Source organism: Trichechus manatus, unplaced genomic scaffold, assembly GCF_000243295.1.
Source record: "Trichechus manatus latirostris isolate Lorelei unplaced genomic scaffold, TriManLat1.0 scaffold00193, whole genome shotgun sequence".
Classification (NCBI taxonomy): Eukaryota; Metazoa; Chordata; class Mammalia; order Sirenia; family Trichechidae; genus Trichechus; species Trichechus manatus.
The window spans coordinates 3,109,411-3,132,117 of NW_004444129.1; the positions used below are offsets into that span (position 1 = coordinate 3,109,411).

At 36.3% G+C, this 22,707-nt stretch overlaps 1 protein-coding gene across 1 annotated transcript in view; it reads right to left on the minus strand.

Annotated features, from left to right (window-relative positions):
- Nucleotides 1-22,707, minus strand: part of TAF4B (TATA-box binding protein associated factor 4b) — a 170,959-nt gene that overhangs the window by 89,165 nt on the left and 59,087 nt on the right. The window contains exons 10-11 of the mRNA XM_023741858.1: nucleotides 8,522-8,691; nucleotides 6,254-6,384 (exon numbers count right to left, since the gene is read on the minus strand). Of these exons, the coding sequence (XP_023597626.1) occupies nucleotides 6,254-6,384; nucleotides 8,522-8,691 (301 nt within the window). The remainder of the gene's footprint in view (nucleotides 1-6,253; nucleotides 6,385-8,521; nucleotides 8,692-22,707) is intronic.

Genomic DNA, 22,707 nt, shown 5'->3' on the forward strand with positions numbered 1-22,707 from the left:
GCCCCCAGACACCCTTTTAGTTCAGTGGTAAAGTCACCTCCGAGGTTCACCGTTCAGCCGGGGATTGGACAGCCCCATAAAACAAAATGGGACTAATGAGACACAGCAGTCCAGGGACAAGGACTAGAAGGCAGAAGGGGACAGGAAAGCTGGTGATAGGGAACCCAAGGTTGAGTAACGACAGTGTTGACATGTAGTAGGGTTGTTAACCATTGTCATACGGCAACGTGTAATAACTGTTTAATGAGAAACTATTTTGTTCTGTAAACCTTCATCTAAAATGAGAATAGCAGCATAACTGGAAGAACGTAATCGATGTCACTGAACTGTGCACGTAGAAATTTTCGAAATAGTGTATCTTTGGCTATGTATATTTTCATCAAAAAAAAAAAAAGGTCAATAAGGGAGAAGGTTGACATGGGTTGTTAACCAATGTCATAAAACAATATGTGTACTGGCTGTTTAATGAGAAACTATTTGTTCTGTAAACCTTCACCGAAAGTAAAATAAAAACACCTAGCACCAAGACCACAGTTCTGTACTACGTGTCACTTCTACTTCTTTACTTACATCTCAGTTTATCGACTGTGATTAGTTAGAGAATTGTATCTACCCAGGTGAAAGATTATCAAAAGTAAAAGAATGTCCAGAGAAAAGAGATGGTGAGCTTTTGCTTTTAATAACAGTAAAGTTAAAAAATGAGAGTATTGGGAAACTCACAGAGTACAATTTCCCACACTGCATAGATAAATCCTATCAAGGATGAACTGAAGCACAATGACATGGCTAACCCTGTGACTCAAAGATTATTACAATCAAAATCTATATAATAAGTGTAATTTTGAACTGGATTCAAATATAAACGAATACTATTTCTGTTTAAAGGAGGATGATGATGTAGATCCCTTTCTATATGTGCAAATCCAGACAGTGGAATTAGCTGTATTAAGGAATGAGTGTGTGGAGGTGGGTAGGGAGCAGGGAGAAAATTAATCGGAAAGACAGTGTACAACACAGAAGGTTAAAGAGGTGCTGGCTTTAAACTAAGTTACTGAGGTCTTCTAGGTGAGGTACATACTATCCATTTTGCTTAGTGCAATTAAATCCTTGTGACATGTACTATTGACATACAACAGAAGAATTCCATCTAAAGGCTGTACACAACAGAGCTCTGAATAACACTGAGAATACTAACATTACTTGGAAAATTCTATTCCAGATTCAATTGTATATAGTATATTTGCATAAAAACTGACCACTGTAAATTAAAGTGCACTCAACTGTTTCTGAAAAAATAGGGTGTGTGTGAGAACAGGTTTGAAGATTTATAACACCCTTTAAAAAGTTAAAATAAAAAGCCAAAAAGCAGACTCTAATATTCCCGTCCAATAAACAGACAGTAATATAACATCCACCACCCATCCGTCAATTTATCACACTGTGGTGGCTTATGTGCTCTTATGATGTTGGAAGCTATGCCACCAGTATTTCAAACACCAGTAGGGTCACTCATGGTAGACAGGTTTCAGCAGACCTTCCAGACTAAAACAGACTAGAAAGCAAGCCTGGATCTACTTCCAAAAATTAGTCAATGAAAATCTTATGGGTCACAACAGAGTACTGTTTGATATACTGCTAGAAGATGAAGCCCCTAGGTTTGAAGGCATTAAACAATGACCATAACAATGGACTCAAACACACCAACAATCAAGAAGATGGCACAGGACTGGGCAACGTTTTGTTGTGTTATATGTAAGGTTATCATGAGTTGGAGACAACTCAACAGCAACTAACAACAAAATACTAAGGGTGCCTCAAATGAGAAAGGTCGAAGTTAATGAATTTTTGCATGCAACGATTTGTTAGCTTCTGCCAGGACTCAATCTAAAACCAATGAGAGTAAAAATATATGGTGAAAAAACAGTCTTCTATGGCTTAAGAGGACCCCTGGCAGCACAGTGGTTAAGAGTTCGGACACTAACCAAAAGGTCAGCAAGTTTGAATCCACCAGCTGCTCCTCGGAAACCCTATGGGGCAGTTCTACCCTGTCCTATAGGGTTGCTATGAGTTGGAATCAACTCAATGGCAATGGGTTTATTGCTTAAGAAATAGTGATACTGAACGTCAGCAAAAATGATGGAGTAGACAACTCCAAGGGCCTGTCTCTCCAGAGAAACTTCAAAAAATTAAGCAGAAACTATGAGAATTGGTTTGCAAGTCCTCTTTTTATCTCCTACATAATTTAAAAGACAAATGCATAAAAAAATAAGTCTATGTTAATGGGCACACCAGGTATCAAGATTTGTGACAACAAGAGGTTAAAGGGGAGGGAAATACAGCTGTATACCCGTAAAAAAAAAAAGTGCTGCCATCGAGACAATTCCAACTCACAGCAACCCTACAGGACAAAGCAGAAATGCCCCATAGGGTTTCCAAAGAGTGGCTGGTGGATTCAAACTGTCGAGCTTTCAGTTAGCAGCCGAGCTCTTAACCACTATGCCAGAGCTGTATAGGAGCAGCTTCTAGACGTTAGACAAGCTAAATTAGTACCGATTGACACTAGATTGATACAAATTAAGGATGTTAATTTTAACCACTTAAAAAAAAAATCTAAAAAATATAGAAATACAGAAAAAAATGAGAAGGGAATCAAACAGTACACTACCAAAAAATCAATTAAACAGAAAAGAAGGCAGTAACGGAGGAAATAAGGAACAAAAAAGGTATGACACACAGAAAACAGAGCAAAATGGCAGAACCCTTCCTTATCAGTAATTACTTTCCATGTAAATAGACTAAACTCTCAAATCAAAAGCAGAGAATGGCAGAATGGACCCCCCCCCCAAAAAAAAAATCATCTTATGTATATTTTCACCAAAAAAAAAAAAAAAGGGTCCTCCAAGGCCGAGAAGGGAGCATGTTAACATGTCGTGAGGTTGCTAACCAACAGCATAAAACAATATGTGTACTGACTGTTTAATAAGAAAATGTGTTCTATAAACCTTCACCTAAAGTACAATTAAAAAAAAATCATCTAACTATATGTTGTTTATAAAAGATTCATTTTAAATCCAGACACAAATAGGTTGAAAGTAAAAGGATGGAAATAGATATTCCATGGAAATATAAAATAGTGCAACTGCTGTGAAAAACAGTTCAGCAGTTCCTCAAAAAGTTAAACATAGAATTACCATATGATCCAGCAATTCCACTCCTATATATATACCCCAAAGAACTGAAAGCAGGAACTCAAAGAGATACTTGTACACCAATGTTCACTGCAGCGTTATTAACAATAGACAAAAGGTGGAAACAACCCCAACTGTCCATCAACAGACGAATGTATAAACAAAACGTGATATAGACTGAAATATCATTCAGGCATAAAGACAAATGAGGTTCTGATATATGCTATGACATGAATGAACCTTAAAAAATTGCTAAATGAACTAAGTCAGAAACAAAAGAACAAATATTGTGTGATTCCACTTACATGAAATATCTAGAATAGGCAAATACATAGAGACAAAGTTTATTAATGGTTAGCAGGGCCCGGAGGTGGGGGTGGGGGGTAGGATCGGAAGTTACCACCTAAGGGGTACTAAGTTTCTATTTGGGGTGATGACAGAAGAAGAAAAAAAAAGATACAGTAAAACTTCTGAGTTGGAACTTAACGGGACTGCCTTGTTTTTCCAGGCTCGAAAGTTTTCCACCTGTGACAGGACACAGTCTTACCACTTTTCATTGCTCATTTCAGTAGAAAATATTTGAGTTTTCCTTCACTGATCACCTTGCACAGGTTCCAGCTTTTGCAAGTTTTACTGTATTCCATGCAAACAGTAACCAAAAAAAAAAGCTGGAGCGGCTATCCTAACATCAGACAAGATAGACTTTTAAGTCATAAACTATTACGAGACAAACAAGGACACTATATGTTGGTAAAACGGTCAATTTATCAAGAAGATTTAACAAGTATAAACATCTATATACCAAATAAAGGAGTCCTGGCGGTGCAATGGGTAAGCACTCACCTGCTAACTGAAAGGTCAGAGGTTCAAACCCACCAGCAGCTCCATGGGAGAAAAGACCTGGCAATCTGCTCCCATAAAGATTATAGCTTAAGAAACCCTATGTGACAGTTCTACTCTGTCCTACAGGGTTACTATCAGTCAGAATTGACTTGATAGCAAACAACAACAACATGCACCAAACAATACAGCTCCAGAATATATAAAGCAAACACCGACAGAATTTAAGGGACAACTAGAGAGTTCTACAATATGTTGGAGACTTTAATATGCCACTTTCAATAATGGCTAGAAAAACTAGACAGAAGATTAATAAGAAAACAGAAGACTTGAACAACACTATAAACCAACTAGACCTAACAGACATACATAAAACATGCCACCCAAGAACAGCACATGGAACGGTCTCCAGGTGCACATGGAACACAAAATCATATCAACTATCTTCTCTGATCACATCAAGTAACTTCTCTGATCACAATGGAATGGAGCTAGAATCAACAACATAAGGTAAACTGTATAATTCACAAATACATAGAGATTAAACAACACACTCTCAAAAGACCCATGGGTCAAAGAAGAAATCTCAAAGGAAATTTAAAAATACTTAGAGATGAATGAAAACGAAAACACAACACACCAAAATTTATGTGATACTGCAAAAGTAGTGCTCAGAGGGAAATTTGTAGCAGTAAACATCTATCTACATTTAAAGAGAAGAAAAATCTAAAAATAATCTAAACTTTACCCTTTAAGGAACTAGAAAAAGAAGAGCAAACTAACCTAACAGTAGCAGAAGGAAGGAAACAGTAACAAAGATTCAAGTGGAAATAAACAAAACAGAGAATAGAAAAACAAGAAAAAAATCAGTAATACCAAAAGGTAGTTCTTTGAAAATATTGACAAACCTTAGCTTGAATGACATACTAAAAAAAGAGAGAAGATGCAAATAACTGAAATCAGAAATGAAAGTGACATTACCATCAACCTTATAGGAAAAAAAGAATTATAAGAAAACACTATGAACAACTGTATATCAATGAATTAAGATAACCTAGATGTATGAAATGGACAAATTCCTACAAATACACAAAAAATACTGGTATTATTATTGTCTTGTTTTGTCCACAGTTTTTTCTCCTGCAAAGTCTCACAAAGATTTATGCAAGTGAGGTTCAGAAACTAAATATACTATGTTTTTACACAAATAACACACATCTTCTAAATTTGTTTGCCAGCCGCACCCTCCTCCCTCGAGGTATTTTTGTAAGCATGCTATGCTAATTTTTTTTTTTTTTTTTCAGAGCAACATGTGAAAGAGTGGCATGGCAGTGCTTGTGAGAGTGCCTCACAGGGGGAGGGCAAACAAACACAGAGGGTGCACATCATTTGTGTAAAAGTACGGTAGTTCTTCCAAAGTTCTAAATGAAGCAGGAAAAGAAGAAAAATAGAATGATTCCTCCCGGGAAATTCCCAGTTGTGTGGCAACTTATATTTTCTTGGATTCCTTTTAACCTATGGCTAGGACACCATGACATTAACCATTCTTGCAAACTCAAAATCTCATAAGGTTACCCACATACCTATTGTTCAAAATCTAGCTGTCAACATTTATTTACATAGGGGGAAAAGGTTATCTTTCTTTTCCCCCCTCCCATTCCTCATCACAATCATTTGCCCTCCTCCAAAACTATAATTCAAATGCATCAAGTGTCTTTATCTTGATAATGGCAAATGATTTGGCTCACAACACTAGAAACAAGGTACGATATTCTCACACTTAGTTTTTTTATAAAAGCAGCCAATAACAAGTGGCACCAGTTTTAACACTCAATGCAATCACTTATCTTATTAATAGGAACAGGAATGCTGGCAGAATACAGACCACCGAGGAGAACAAAAGTAACCAGTATTCCATTCTAACAAATCCTCCTTCCCAAACAAAAGCTTAAGGAGGAGAAGCCTGAGGCAAAACAGATGCGTATTTCAATCTACCCTGACATAGAAGCTTTGGATACCATCTTAAACTCTATTTTAATTTCATTTGTCATGTTTAACATATCTAAATATGGCAAACTGGATATGAGACTGATTTCTTACCAATATGAAATGTAAGTTTCAATCATTTCCTTTAAAAACATATTTAGAAAATAAATCCATCGCAAAACACTATCTTTAACACTACAAAGAAGAGAGACAGAAGTCTGCAGTTCTTTAATGATTACCTTGTAAGTGGTCATTCGATGCTGAGCAACTGTAGTCAGTTTTTCTAGAAGGCCTCGTAACCGCTCCTGTGTTGCACAGGAGATCAAGTTCACAGCATCAGAGTTAAGTTCCGTAATGTCATGCTTTTTACCTGTGGAAGCAGAGAAAATCCATTACGTGTTTTAGTAGTGGCTGATAATTGAAATAATTAGCACAGCAGGTATTCTGTTCCCCCTGGAAGTCATACCCATTATGAATAAAGGTTTGGAGATTATGATTTTCCTAGTAAAGTCACAACTTCAAAGATCTTAGACATTACATTAATAAAACCTAGCCTGAAGCCTCAGAAAATATAGACATTGTTTCACTTAGCCTCTAGAATCACTCTCCTTGCAAGGTCATTTATAGGACAAAGTTAATAAGAACACAAATCAAGTCTAGTGTTGAGGGAGGAAAATGGTAACTACAGAAATTAGCACCATATTCTGTTAATTTTATTAATTAAAAAAATAGAAAATTACATTTCGCCATTTGACACTGTTAACAATTTATGACATTTATTTCAACAAATTCAGAGTGTGAGTCTGTTAATGCCTTGTCTACAATTACCTACCTATACTTCTTTTATCCATTACCAATCATGCTTACTTTGTACTAATTTATGTTCTTATAAACTGTTGTATATCAATTTACAAGTGGAAATAGGTTCAAATTCTCATCATTTCACCTGTCTGGTTAACTTCTCTCACTGTATCTCCATTCCATAAGTAACCTAAACATCTTTCCTTCCTTCTGCTAACTAGGGAAAAAGTTTAAGGAAAACAATTTGAATCACATGCCCAAAGGCAGAAACTCATTTATAAATCAACCTTATCAGTATTTAAATAGTATTTCTGGAGCACAGTGAAACCACCTATATCAAGAGTTCTAAAACTGAAAATACAGGCAATTACATAGTCTAATTTAAATGGGCTTTTAATAGTGCTATTGTGTTTGTTTTTAACATATGTGTATCCAGAGAAATGTTTTAAATATTATGGCTTGACTTTCCATTCTGATTTATCTGAAACATACTCATACTGTCAACCAACAGTGAAAGACTACAGCAAAAATATGCTTTAATTAATGCATATCAATGCATCATTTGCATTCTTTGACATTATTACATAATAAATATTAAAACTTTAATTCAAAGTGTAGTCTACAGCAAACAAGATAAGAGGAAGATAATGTAAAATTATCTGTTTTCTAAAGCTAAGCCTTCAAAATATAGTCCATTACTTTGAACCAAAACTGAATTCATCTCTAATTACTGACTGAAGCAAGGAAGTACTGCCACCCAAAATCTGACATAGGTGAAAACAGACAGCTGGTCTCCAGTAAGTCCCAGGGTCAGGACATAAGAAATGAGATAACTCACACACAGTATCTCACCAATTTGTCTCCTTTTTCAGTTAATTTGGGGAGACTGTATGTAATCTTTCATGCTAACGTTAAGTTTGTGATTAAACAACTAAAAAAAGCTGTTCACCACCACAGTAATATTAGTATGTTCTCTTTCGTTTTCTTTAACACAGTGCAGCCACCTAACAACTACTCCTGAACCTGGAGAGAACTCTTAATATTTCAATTTAGTTATTTTAAGGCAAAACCAAAAAAAAAAACAACAACCAAACCCACTGCCGCCAAGTCAATTTCGACTCACAGCAACCCTACAGGACAGAATAAAACTACCCGATAGGGTTTCCAAGGAGTGCCTGGTAATTCGAACTGTCAACCTTTTGGTTAGCAGCCATAGCTCTTAACCACTACACCACCAGGGTTTCCATTTTAAGGCAAGGATGGGTTTAAATTTCAGGGACGACGTAAGGAAAAAGAGACTTACTCTCAATGGCTGTTTCTGTATTTCATAAACACACACATGTAACATAAGTATGCATTTGTACACATATATGCCTAAAAGCCAACAAAGGAAGAAACAGGACAGAAAAAAACATACATTATATGTATATATTCTATAAATAAACACATATATTCCCCCATTAAGAAATGTGAATTATTAACTTCAATTGTCTAAATCAGAAACCACAGGTTATATAATTTATATTATCTTAATCATTTTTAAAATGAAGTACTTCTTCCTATAGCATCCATGAAATCTTGATTTCTTGAGCCTTATTTAAGCCTCAGAGTTCCAAGACAACCAATCAAGGCAATCTCTTTTGATAATAACATTTTCCCTCAAACAGACAAGCCTACTAGGTAAAGAATCATAACTCTGCACTTACCAATGTCTAAAATTCTCTTCTGTAGAGCTCCAGTGAAAAGAAATGGTTCATCTTTACATGATCTGACGAGCGTGCCAACCAACTCAGAGTTTGTTGCTAAGATGCAGGCATTTTCTTCATTGAGGTTGACCCCTGCCATGGAAGTCACATCATTGATGTCATCTTCATCTCTAACAGAAAAAAAGGTTATAGCTTTTTGGGGGTTTTGTGTGTGTGTGTGTGAGTGTGTGTGTGTGTGTGTGTGTGTGTGTGTGAGTGTGTGTGAGTGTGTGTGTGAGTGTGTGTGTGAGTGTGTGTGTGTGTGTGTGTGTGTGTGTGAGTGACTTAAGAGAGCAAAAGAGTTACAGAAGTTTCTTTATAACGAATGACATTTTACTCAATTCATCCAAGCAACAAGAGAACAGAAGATTGGTTCCCTTAATAAGCCTTCAAAATTTCTCTAACCACTGTTGTCGTTAGTTGCCACTGAGTTAATTCCAACTCATGGTGACTCTATGTGTACAGAGTATAATACAGAGTTTTCAAGGCTGTAACCTTTCAGAAGCCATCACCGGGCCTGTCTTCCAAGGTGCCTCTAGGTGGGTTCAAATCGCCAATCATTCAGCTAGCAGTCAAATGCTTAACCGTCTGTGCCACCCAGAGACTCATCGAACTACTAGTGTACATTTAATACTGGAAGGATGATTCAGAAGCAACTTTGTCTTCTAGTGCTCATCTCTTGCTCTCAGTTTGGTAAATGAGATTCATCAAGAGGGATTTGGAGGTTACATTAACTCATCCACAAATCCCCTGCAACGAAAGACAGAGAAGTAAAAGCAGACACCTTTGTTTCCATCTACAACGGTTAAAAGTCCTTCAGATTTCCCCAATGTACTCCACTACTCCACTGATGGGCAGCATAAATCTCCAGGTCCTGAAAGGTCCATGCTCACATAGAGGTCGGTCCTTGAGAAGAAGCTTTGTTGACTAGCTGTTCTGAAACCAAGTGGTTTAAACTAGATTTGTTTTTCTGCTTCAGACTTTCGGTGTGCTCCATCTGTACCAACTGAATTTGCTAAACTACATCCTCCAGCAAGGCTGAAAAGAGCCTACAGGCAGTCCCCGGGTTGCGAAGGAGATCCGTTCCTATTTGCGTCTTTAAGTCGAATTTGTACGTAAGTTGGAACAGGTGCACACGGTTCTTATTTAGCCTTTGCAGGTTCTTCAGTGCAAGAAAAGGCTCGACGTCTTTTTCAATGATTTAAAAGCTACACTTGCAGCAAGTGAAGGAGACTGTGATGAAGAATTTGTTCTGCGTAGGGGTTGGTTCAATTGTTTCAAAGTGAGGGCAAATTTACATAACATCAAAGGGCAAGTAGGAGTTGTCCTTAAGTTGGATGTTCGTAACCCAAGACTGCCCATATGTATAAAATTTTATACACACACACTTAAAGACACTTTCATATAAAATACAAAACATATTTGGGCTCCTCGTTTTGCACCAACAAAGTTAAAGTTGTTTTCCTTTAACAATTGCTATATGGCTACAGCCCTAAAATCAGTACATATGTTTGGGGGTAGAGAAGACAGTAAGGAAAGAAACACTAAAATTTCCTCACTGCATTCTTACTATCATATGCAATAACAAGCAAATTACTGGTCATAACTCTTACACCAATGTGCAACATAATTTACACAAACATGATTACATTAAAAAAATGTTGCTTCTTTATTGCATGGGCCAACTGGTATATCATGCGGTCTCATGTCAATAAATTTAAATCATGAACCTCCCTGTGGTAACACATTTGTGCACAGAAGAATAAATTATTAACGTCAAGCGCTCAAGAAATGAAGGCCCCTGGTGTTCAACTGTACAAAGCAGCACATTAGCGGTGAGGGGGAAAGAGCCCAAACTCAAACATACATAAGAGATGTAAGCAACATGAAGGAAAGCAAAGTGCTAGACATAGCAGCTGAAAGTGAAGGGAAAGAACAATTATCTGACAATCTAAACAGTACATGAAAATCTCAACATTAAAGATGTTTCTCTGCAATGGAGAAATGAAAAAAATAAAAAATTAGTATTTCAAACCTCTGAATAAAACAAGCAGTATTCAAAGAAACTATACGAAAATGGTCAGACTCCACCTTACCAAATGTCACAGAGATATTATCAGAGGTATGGAATGATGAGAATATCTCTAAGAACCAATTTGCCACCTATGTAAATAAAGTACTGTGTACGGATTTAAACATCTAGAATTTAAGAATGGTAGACACTATAAACTTAAACACATACAAAAATCTAAGTAAAATATAATTTAAAAGGCCTGAGTAAAAACTATTTTTAAAATGCCAAGTATACATCAATGAAAAATCAGCTCACTCCAAAACAGAATCCTAACCACTTACTTAACATCTGTGGGACTCAATTTTCTCCTCTGAAAAATTAATAACTTAGATTAGCTGCTTTCTAAGGTCCCTCTCAGCCATTTAAAGAGACAGCTCTCTTTGGACTGACAGAACAATCATCAAGGTATACTGTGAAGTGAAAAAAAGCCAAGGTACAGAATAGATTACATCTTGAATATACGTATGCTGACATGTACACGGAACCCTGGTGGCACAGTGGTTAAGAGTTATGGCTGCTAACCAAAATGGTGGCAGTTCAAATCCACCAGCCACTCCCTGGAAACCCTATGGGGCACAGTTCTACTCTGTCCTATGCGGTCGCTATAAGTCAGAACGGACTCTATGACAACAGGTTTTTAATAGGAATATGTACATATCTCTGGAAAGATACATGAGAAATTCCCATCTGGAGAGGGAAATACAGAAGAAACAGGGATAGAAAAAAGACTGACTTTATACCATATTGTAACTTTCTAGCTTTTGAATATTGTACTGTATACATGGATTACTCAATCAAAATAATTAGCAATATTAAAATAAAAAAATAAACATTTGGAGAATAAAAATTAGAGGAAAGATAGAAAATAAAATGAAATTAGATATATAATCTCATCCTTCCCTTAAAAATAAAACTGGAATTATTAAAAGGTATACAACAGATAACCTTTACACATATACACACAATACTGAGTGTTTACAATCTCAGGTGTATGCCAGGTACACAGGCCCCTGTAAACCTTGCATCTACAGGAGGGTTCCAAAACAGCCCCTGTTGAGATCTCACACATAGGCTGGAGAGACCAGTACCAGGTCTACTTATTACCAGTACTTAGAGCAGAGTACTAGAATTGAATAGAATTCAGTCAATGAAGAGACAGTTCCATGTGTTTTAGAATCTTCTTGTGGCCATCCTCTGCAAATAAACAGGGAACTACCAAGCAAGATTTGTTCTTGCCTGCCCTTCCCCTCTGTCTGGCCACAAGCTTAACACAGCTTCCTCCACTATGGCCGTCAGTTGCCATGGCTACAGATGAGAGCAACAGTAGACAAGGACCCCTACTGAGGAAAGAGGAAAAAGTGCCACAATAAGCAGCACCCAAGCCATTTAAAACATCCTCTAAGAAAGGAGGCAGAATGAAGAAAAGCAAAGACTATACAGTCTTGTAGCAGCATTATCAATAAGGCTAAGATAGGTCAGCACAGTAATAAAGGTTTTGATGGTTAGGGATATTCATGATCCCAGTTTGGTTTTCATTCTAAAAGAAAGTGAGAATGGCCAAAGCAAGTCTTCGAGTCTTCTGGTTTAACACACTGCCTTTTGATGAGGTGCTGTGAAAGATAACTGGTTTTTTGTTTGTTTTAAAAGATAGAGAACTTTATAGTGCCTCAGTAGAAAAAAAACCTTCCAACTATTAAGGGTCTAATAGGGTACTGTGCGAAATTAAGGAAGTATTATCCATTCATCATTAAAGCCTTGCATCTGGCTTCTGAAACCAATCTAATTCTCTAGTTAAAAACTAAAGTTAACCACTGCTCATGCCTGCCTTCTTAAACCTTCTACCTTTTTAAGGTCAATAATAGCATTCGACTGATTCTTCTAAAGTAAAAGGATGGTACTTCTTTAATTTCTGTTCCAAAACCGTTCATGTTCCCGTGAACTCACCCTGACATTCAAGGCCTTCCAGATAAGAGCACAACCTAGCACTTCCCTCCCAGAACTCACTATCAAACAGCTCCTACTGATTCTGGCCTTTGCTAGGACTATTCCTTCCTGTTCTAGCCTTCAACTCCCCCCCTGCTTTCTTATCTTCCAGCTGTCAAAGCCCTCGGGCCCACATCAAATGCCTCCTTTAGAAATGCTGGTTTAATTAGTTTCTATATTTTAAAAGTGCTTATCCAATTACCACAGCTTTTGAACTTCTTAGCGTACACTGTTGTCCATTATGATAGGCCTTACTCTTCCTTCTATACTAATCATCAATGTACTTGCCTTAAACTCCAACTAGATTAATTTTATTAATCATCTTCATCACCTATTGTTCCTAGCAGAGCAGTCTATAAGTGGTATTTAAATAACTGAGAAATTACTATGTGCTCAAAACAGCGCGCTATTTATCTATTACAATGTGCTGGGAAGCAGTAGAACACTAGATAAAAAGGAGGGCTCTGTTTCAAACTGCCTACCTTGGAATTCTGACTGTCATCTTTTACTTATGTGAAATAAAGCAAACTAACCTTTTGGGACCCTCATCTTCAGTAAAAATGAGGACAATAACAGTCCCTATATCTTAGGCTGAGGATTGAAGGAAACAATTCATATCATGGAAAAGGGGCCAATTCCTTAATACATAAAGAGCTCCTATAAATAACTAAGGAAAAGAGTAACAATTCAATGGAAAAATGGACAAGACATAGGAAAACAAAACAGAAAATAAAAGTAACTCAAATATAAGATGCTTTACCCCACTCATAACAGAAATAAGATATAAATTCTTCACCTAGTAGACTGGCAGAAGTTTTTGAAGTTTACCAAAATATGAGGAAATATACTATCTCAAACTCTGCTGCTGAGAGTATAATTTGTTAAGACAACTTCTGTAGAAGGCCATTTGGCATCATCTAAAAATTTAAAACTAATAAATCGCTCTTCCTAGAAATTCTGTAAAATGGTAAGCCCATTACACCTTTGTTTTTCTAGAGCAAGACACTGGGAACAAGCTAAATATTTATCATGATACAACTTTGTTAAAAAGACTAAATCACAATAAATATGTGCTGACATGGAACAATCTCCAAGATTTATTACTAAGTGGTAAACGTCAAAGTGCAAAACATTACGTAGCATATACTACCTTCTGTGTTGAAACGACTATCTCTGGAAAGACACACAAGAAACTGGTAACAATAGTTGCCGCCAGGCAGGGAAACTGGGTAGCAGAAGGAAGAAGCAATGAGAGAGGGCCTAATTTTTCCATTGCATACCTTTTGAACATTTTGAAATTTGTGCAAAATGTATGCATTACAAAGTCAAATAATTTGCTTTTAAAATATAAACTAAAAACAATTTTAAGGTCAAGTTCTTCCCTTAAACTACTAATAACATAATAAAATAACTTATTTTGTAGACTCATTATACATAATCAAAAATACCCTCAAAATTCTTTTTTCACTATTCTGTCATGGCCTCTCTACCAAAGCCAGTCTGAAAACTCATACAAGATCCTGTTTATTCCTCGTTCGATTCTTTTTTTGAAGTAGTTTTTCTCCATCAGAAATTCCTTTCTTCTTTCTATTAAATTGAGTCCCAGGGTGGTAAAAATGATGAACATGCTTGACTTCTAACTGAAAGGTTGGTAGTTTGACTCCACCCAGAGGCACCATGGAAGAAAGGCCTGGCCATCTACTTCTGAAAATTCAGACACTGAAAATCCTAGGGAGCACAGAAGATTTTTTTGGTTGGATTTTAACCCTATGCTCTAATCTGGGCACAGCTCCCGCAAAAGCTTCTTCCCTGTCTCACAGTTCTACTCTAACACACATGGGCTGCCATGAGTCAGAATCGAATTCACAGCAACTTATTTCTCTACTAACTCAAATGTAGCATAGCACACTCCAGGATTTCTCAAACTCTTCAGAGTTTAGGAACCACCTAAGAAGTAAAGAAATGCAGTCTCACAGTTAAAAATATACCCACAGAGCACACATTATTCTTTCAGTGAGTCTATGATAGGGACCAGAAACCTGGATTTTTTTAAACAAGCACACTGAGGCAACTGTGATACAAATGCTCTGGGACCACACTTGGAAAAATACTGAGCTATAAAAATCAAGCATATAAAAAAAAAAAAAATTAAGCATATCAATTCTAGAGTTAAAGAGACTACAGGTTCAGTCCCTGTTCTGACAATTATTAATAGTGTGACCTCAAACAAGTTTGTTTACCTCTTCATTCATCAATGTCCTTATCAGTAAAACAGCAAACTGTACTTATGTGATTTTGAACAAAACTGTATTAGAAATTAAAACCAAATTTACTATACTTATTCACTGAAAAATAATAAACCCATTACATGTCAACATAAATAACATTTTTTATAAAAATTAACAATATCAAAATTAAAAAATAATTAGTATGAAAAGTGACTTTGTTTTATACATACTTTTGCTAAACTCTTTAAAATCTACTGGTCTTCTTACACTTTGAATGGATCTCTTATATTCATGTACAGTTTTGTAACGTCATACATGGTCATTTTGGAAAAGAATGGGCCGCTGAGCTATGCAGAACTTCCAAATGTAGACTAATTATACACAATCCAAAAATGACATTTGTTAATATGGCCATCAATCTCATCAGAAAATCTAAGTATTAAGCTCATGAAACTGTCAAATTCCCAAGTCTAAACAACCACAGTTTGTCAGTCATTCGTCCAAGTAAAAATAGTATTCCACACAAAAAAATTGTTTAGTCAGCCTGCAATTCAATACAAGCACAAGTAATTGTCCTTGAGACTGCCATCTTATTTTGGTATGCAGCTGAAGATCTTTTTGCAAACTTCCCATTTTGTCACACAGAACAGCAAAAAGGTGTGCACTCAAGGACAGAGATTTATTAAAAATAATAATATATACTGCTTCATTAAGGGCATTCTTAAGAAAAACCAGCTTTTTTTGTTGTTGTTTTGTTTTGTTTCTTTTTACTTACCGCAAGTAGGTAAGCATAAAGAATACCTGGTTACTAGTACAGTTTTGTGCCACTGCCTTGACTTGTGTTAAGATTCCAGTAGTTTTACCCACCACTGCTTTTGAATCAGAAGTGAAAAAGGCAAATATCATTGTAATGAAAACAGTTTTCGTCTTGTAGGCCCCTGAAAGAGTGTTTCAAAACTATTTTCTGCAGACCACATTTTGAGACATGCTGGTCTGTATATATAGTTCCTATATCCTGCCCATATAACTTCAACTTTGCTTCATGGTGTACCTAACTAACTCTAATGTCTTTCTTTCCTATTTTTCTGCATGTAACCACAAAAATAATTTTCCTAAATAGCATTTATTATAGCAAATCATGGCTAAAGACTTAGAAAGACTTCATAATCTCATCTCCAAGTCTTCACTCATATAATTCCCCTGTGTGGAATGTTCAAGAACTTAATTTCCATCAAGAACTACTGTAAGGCACCTCCTCCAAGAAGATTTTTTGGGTTGGATTTTAACCCTATGCTCTAATCTGGGCACAGCTCCCACAGAAGCCTCTGCCCTGTCTCACTTGTCTCTCCAAGATGGGAAGTCTTTGACACCAGCAGCTGTTTTCTTTTCTTGAGACCCTGCTCTGGACTGATCAGCCATATATGTTACTGGTAAGCTTATACACGTAAGGACAAATAAACTCTAATACATGACGAACGATGAATTACATATACTGAGAGGTAAAACATATGTTTTATCTACTTAACACTAGAAAATCTGATTCCTGTAATGTGAAAAAGATGGACAAAGTTGGTAGAGTAAAATCTATGCAAATACCATGTAATTTTATCCTATATTATTTTCTAAAAGTGTCTTTTAAAATCAATAATAACATCATGCACTAAGCCCCTCACTGTTAAAATACCTTCGCTACCAGAAATATTTACATATATTTATCCAAATATTTTCTTGTTTCTCTAAAATATAAGAACTCTTTTAAAAATAAACATAAAGCAGTATCACATCTTATAAAAACTGACAATTCCGTATTATCATTATATATCCTGTCAGTCTAAAAAGGGTTAACTATACAAAAACGCAAAGGTGCTATAATATTTGTAGCTTCTGATTCTGGAATATGAAGGACAAAACATGAACCTCTGGCACCCTCTGGTGTTTAAGCACGATACAGCTTCCCATATTCATCCCAAGTAGATTAACAAGCAGAATAGAAAATACCATTTCTTTATTGGAAAAAGTCACAAATGAATGATATTTTTTTTTTTTCACATTAACGGAGTGGTTTTAAAAATAGGCAGATATCACTCTATAAAATTAAACCTCACCAATTTAATCAAGACAAGATCTAATGCTACACACTAATACCTCCTCCTCTTATTTAACAAAGGAATCAACATCAAGGGTCTATTTTAAGTTTTATTTTAACAATGACTGAAGTGCTACTGATATTAAGTATCCAGGAAAGTAAACTTAAATAAAACAAAGAAACTACTATGAAAATATACGTATGAAACCACATGACTTGAATTACTAGAAAGTATTATTAAAAAATGAAAAAGTTATCTTAGTACAATAATAAAAGATAGCTAAAATTAGCTAGGATTATAGATACTCCTCTTTTTGCAAAATTCATTATTTCAACAAATATTTGAATGCCTATTATGAACCAGCCATTGTTCTAAACACTAGGTGAATAACAGTAAACAACAGTTATTGTAAACTCTAGTAGAGAATTAAAAAGAGATGAGAAACACATGGAACAGTACATGAATAAATGAACAAGATAATTTTAGATGAGTACCTTAAGACAGTGGATATGACTGGGGAAGGAGCTACTTTACAAGGAAAACCTCTCTGAGGAGATAACTATTATACTGAAATATGAAGGGCCAAACCATATGAAGACTGGGGACTGAAAGTTCAGCGAGTATCACGTTTAAAAACTGTACGGTGGCAACGTGGATTTGAAAAAACAAAGAAAGCAAGCAAGGAGCCTGGGTCCCTAACACCATGGAACATAACACTACTTCCAGTTTTCCTGAATCTGAGAGATAAGTAATTCTCTATTTTATTTATACCACTGTTTTTGAGTTTTCTGTTACCTACAACCATAATGAATTCTAGAAAATATTATCATGTTTCCAGTGAACCTTGAACATTGTAAAAATGTTAGTTCTCTCTAGAATTAACTTAAACACATAATCTCAATACAAAATTTTTATGAAACTGCCATGTTGATTCTAAAATTCCCTTTTATTCCTCTGACAGAAAGGAATAAAGAGGATTTACCCTATCAAATATAAAAATAAATGGTGAAGTTATGATAACTGAAAACACCAAAATATTAACAGAGAAATAAAACAACATGTCACTAAAATGAAATTCTAGAAACGTACCCTTGTATAAATGGGAATTTACTATAATATAAAGGTGGCAATTTAAATGAGGAAAGTAAGGATGATGAACTCTTCAGAAATTATTGTTGAGATGAGCAATCCATTTGGGAAAAAGTTAACCTCTACATCAGACGTTACAAAGATAAAGTCAAGAATTACCGGATTATAATAATAAAAAAAAAGAATTATTGAAGCTCTAAAGGTAAATACGTATATGTGAATGGTGTCTGTATATAGGTATCTTAAAAGAAAATGTAGAAGCACATCATATGCGCTCCAGATAGGGAAGGAATTCCTAAAATAAGGTAAAATTCAACAGCCATAAAAGAAGAAACTGATGTAAATCTAACATTGTGATTTAAAATTTCTGTATAACAAAAGACACTAAAAACCAAGTTACAAGTTAAATAAAAGTTTGGGAGAAAAATATTTACAATATATAGAACAAAGAATTATACCTAAGTATAGAAAGCAACAAGAACTCAATAGATATACAAGGAAAAGTAATAAGCTGGAAATTTCAAAATAAAAATACCATTGGTGACACTTTTGCTTCAAGTAGTTTAAAGCACTAGTTTTAGTGAAGGACAATTACACTACCTTATAAGCAGAACAGTAATAGACATTGTTGGCTTCACAGAAGTTGTCGAAAAAAAGTGTCATCAAAAATAAGAAAGAGTACAGCCTAAAGGCAGGGTTACCTCAGAGCCAAATGCCTGTGGTCTAGTGGTACAATGGAGAAACTGTATCTGAGACTCCTGGATTAAGTCTGGGTCCCTACAACAGGACTAAAGTGGTCCCAAGTCAACAGTCATTCCTACTTCCTACCAGAAACAGCAACAAATCCTCTCTGGAATAAAGCAAACTCAGTTTAGATCCTCAGGTTTAACCTTCTGATTAGTCCAATCAATGAGGTTTTAAATTTAAAAATTAACATTTTTCACTTCTGTTCTATTTGGTTCTTTTTCACATCTTTCATTTTTTGAGATAACTATTGCGTGTTCATTTTTGTGATTCCATATTTTATTTTTAAACATTACATAATGGTTTTTTTTAATATTCAGCATGTTAATCCAGTGTTCAAACTCATTATTTCCTATAGTTTGACTCAAGATGACTTTTCCTTGTGTATTTTACCTTAGAATGTGAACATGTACATAGATTTCAGAAGACAATGGAATGACATCTTGAAAGTGCTGAAAGCAAAATAAATAAATTCAACTCATTAATTCTAATTTCACTGCTCACATCTTTGTCTACCTAAGTCATCCATAATAATCTAAAAATTATTAGAAATAAAAAGAATTTAACTAGGGCTGCACTGATTTAAAAAAAAAAAAAAAATCAACCTGCATTTCTATATACCAGTAACAGAAAAGTGCCCTGGTAGTGCAGTAGTTAAGAGCTACGGCTGCTAACCAAAAGGTCGGCAGTCCGAATCCACCAGCCACTCCTTGTAAATCCTACAGGGCAGTTCTACTCTGTCCTATAGGGTTGCTATGAGTCGGAATTGACTTGACGGCATATAACAATAACAAAAGTAACCGAAAGGAGCCCTGGTAGCGCAGTGGTTAAGACCTAGGGCTGCTAACCAAAAGGTCAGTTCGAGTCCACCAGCCACTCCTTGTAAACCCTACGGAGCACTTCTACTCCGTCCTACAGAGTCGCTATGAATTGAAATAGACTTGGCAGCAAAGGATTTAGTCACAGAAAAGGCAATTACCAAAAATATTACTTATTATAACAACAAAAAGATAAGGTGCTTAGAAATAAATCTAACAGGTAAATGCAAGTTACATACAATCTGTACAGATAAAACGATATCACTTCATTGAAAGATAATAAAGAGGGCACGCATAAATGCAGACAAAAACCATCTTCATAGATAGAAGACTCAAGATTATGAAGACATCAGTTGGAAGAAAACTGACTTACGGACTCAAGGCCATGCCAATTCAAATTCTAACAGATTTTGGTAGAACTTGACAGCTTGATTCTTAAATTCATATGGAACAAAATGGCGACTTGATCAGACGTATTACACCGTCCCTCTACAGCAAAGACCTGAGAAACCAAGTGAAACAGTTACAAATGACAATCCTGGAACCCTGAGCATTGAATGAAAGAATAAAGAATTAGATCAAACACCAACTGGAAGAAGCAGCTTAACGAAAACAGTGAAAGAGGAGAGAAACAGAGCAGAGGTTCCCTGCCAGCCAGCCTGGCACAGTGTGAACAACTGAGACAAAGCCAGCAGCAACCCTGACAGAGCAAGTACCACCATGCTCCTGGCTGCCCAGCCAGCCCTGACCCTTGACTACCACACCACCAAGTAGGCCATGCTAGCGCCACCAAATTCCTCAGCCACGCAGCCTGCCCTGACCCTCATCTGCCGTGCTGCCGAGTGGGCCAAGTGAGTGCCACCATACTCTCTGGCCACCTGCCACACCCGGAAACTCACCCACTGTGCAGGCCGAGCAAGCACCACCATCTGTGGCCATGAGACCCGCCCCACCTCTAGCCCACTGCAACCTGCTGAGAGGGGTGAGTGGGCACCACTATGCTCCCCAGCCACCTGCCTCACCCTGCCACTCACCTTCTGTGCCACTAAGCAGGATAAGCGCCACCATACTCCCTAGTCACCCACCCCTCGCCCATCACCCTGCTGAGTGGGTGGAGGGAGCGTCTCCATGACTGTGAGCATTCCCACACTACTGGACTGATGGCAGATGGCACCCAGCAGCTACACGGCACCACCTCAGCCATCTCATGCACACAGGGAACAGCAACGTGGGCTCACCCTGCCTGTCACAGCCATGCCCACCTAGAGACAGGTGGTGAACACTCCTTTGCCACCAGCTGAACGAACAGCAAAGTACACCCAACCTGCCCTCACCGATATATTAAAACAAAACAAAAAATCAGAAATAAGTAACACCTTAATGCCTTGGAGACAGAAGAGAATATCAAATCCTATAAAGAAACAGAATAAACAAGTGACCAAAATAAAGAGGCAGAAAATCTTCCTGAGGAAGGAAGGGTAATGGACCTACTTAACAGAGCATTCAAAAGGCTTTTGAATATAGGGTGCTCAAATAATTAAAGCACAGACAAAAACAAGGAAAATATACAAAACCCTAGAAGAATTTTTTTTAAAAATATAAGAACATAATGACAAAATAAACAGACAACTAGAAGCCACACAAAAACAGCAACTAGAAATCCAGAAGATTAACAAAAAAATTTCAGAAATAGATAATGAAAAGATACAGGAGTAGAACTGAATCAATGGGAGACAGAATCACTGAAACAGAAGACAAATTCCATGCCACTAATTTGAGGGAACATTCAGAAAAAAGAAAGAAAAAACAAGAAGAAGGCCTGAGAGTTATGTACAGCACTATCAAGAGGAACAATTTACATGTGATAAGAATTCCAGAACAGGAGGAAACAAAAAAAAAAAAACACAGAGAAGACTTTTGAAGATTTGCTGGCAGAAAACTTCCCAGATTTCATGAAAGATGAGAGTTATCCATCCAAAAAGCTCAACGAACCCCATAAAGGGCAGAAAACAAAAGAAAGTAATGAAGACATATCATAAACAAACTTTCCAAAAGCAAAGACAAGGAAATAATCCTGAGAGCAGCTTGGGAAAAACAAAGTGTCACCTACAAAGGGGAACCAATAAGACTAAGCTGTGATTTCTCAGTGGAAACCATGTTGGCAAGAAGGCTGTAAAACCCTGAAAGAAAAAATTTGCCAACCAAGAAATATATATACAGCAAAACTGTCTCTCAAATACAATGGCGAAATTCGGTATTTCCAGATAAACGGAAATTTGTAAAAACCAGATCGACCTTACAAGAAATATTAAAGGGAGTCCTTCAGACAGAGAAACAACACCAAACAACCACCTGAGATTATGACACATGACATGATCACCGAGATACCACACAAGACAAAAAATTCTCAAAAATAAACTTAGAAGACTGAAAAAAAGGGAACTAGAGACATCAACCTGTAAACAAGGACAACTTCAAAACAAAAAGGAGGAATAAATGGTGTACTGACAGAACTTCCATATGGAGAGGAGGTCAAGGTGACAGCAGGATATAACAGACTGTTTTAAACTTAGGAAGATAAAGGTAAATTTCAGGGTAGTAACCACAAAGAAAAGTAATAATCCAACTCATCAAAATAAAAAAGAAAACCACAAAAATCAGTAAACACAAAATCAACAACAGCAAAGGAAATGAAAAGAAACTCCATGAACAAAAATAACTCAGTACAGAAAAGTAAGCGGAACATATCTGTCAATATCACAAAAAAAAGCACAACAAAATGACAGTAGTTAATTCATACTGGTGCAGTATGAATTAATATAATATAGCTCAGCTGCTAACCAAAAGGTCAGCAGTTCAAATCCACCAGCCGCTCCTTGGAAACCCCAAGGGGCAGTTCTACTCTGTCCTATAGGGTCATGGAATTGACTCAATGTCAACATGTTTGGTTGTTTTTTTAATCAATGATCACACTAAATATAAATGGTTTAAATTTACCAGTCAAGAGTCAGAGAGTAACAGAATGATTAAAAAACATGATCCATCAATGTGTTGTCTAGAAGAGATACAACGTTGACACAAAGATACAAATAAGCCAAAAATTAAAGGTTGAGAAAAAATAAAT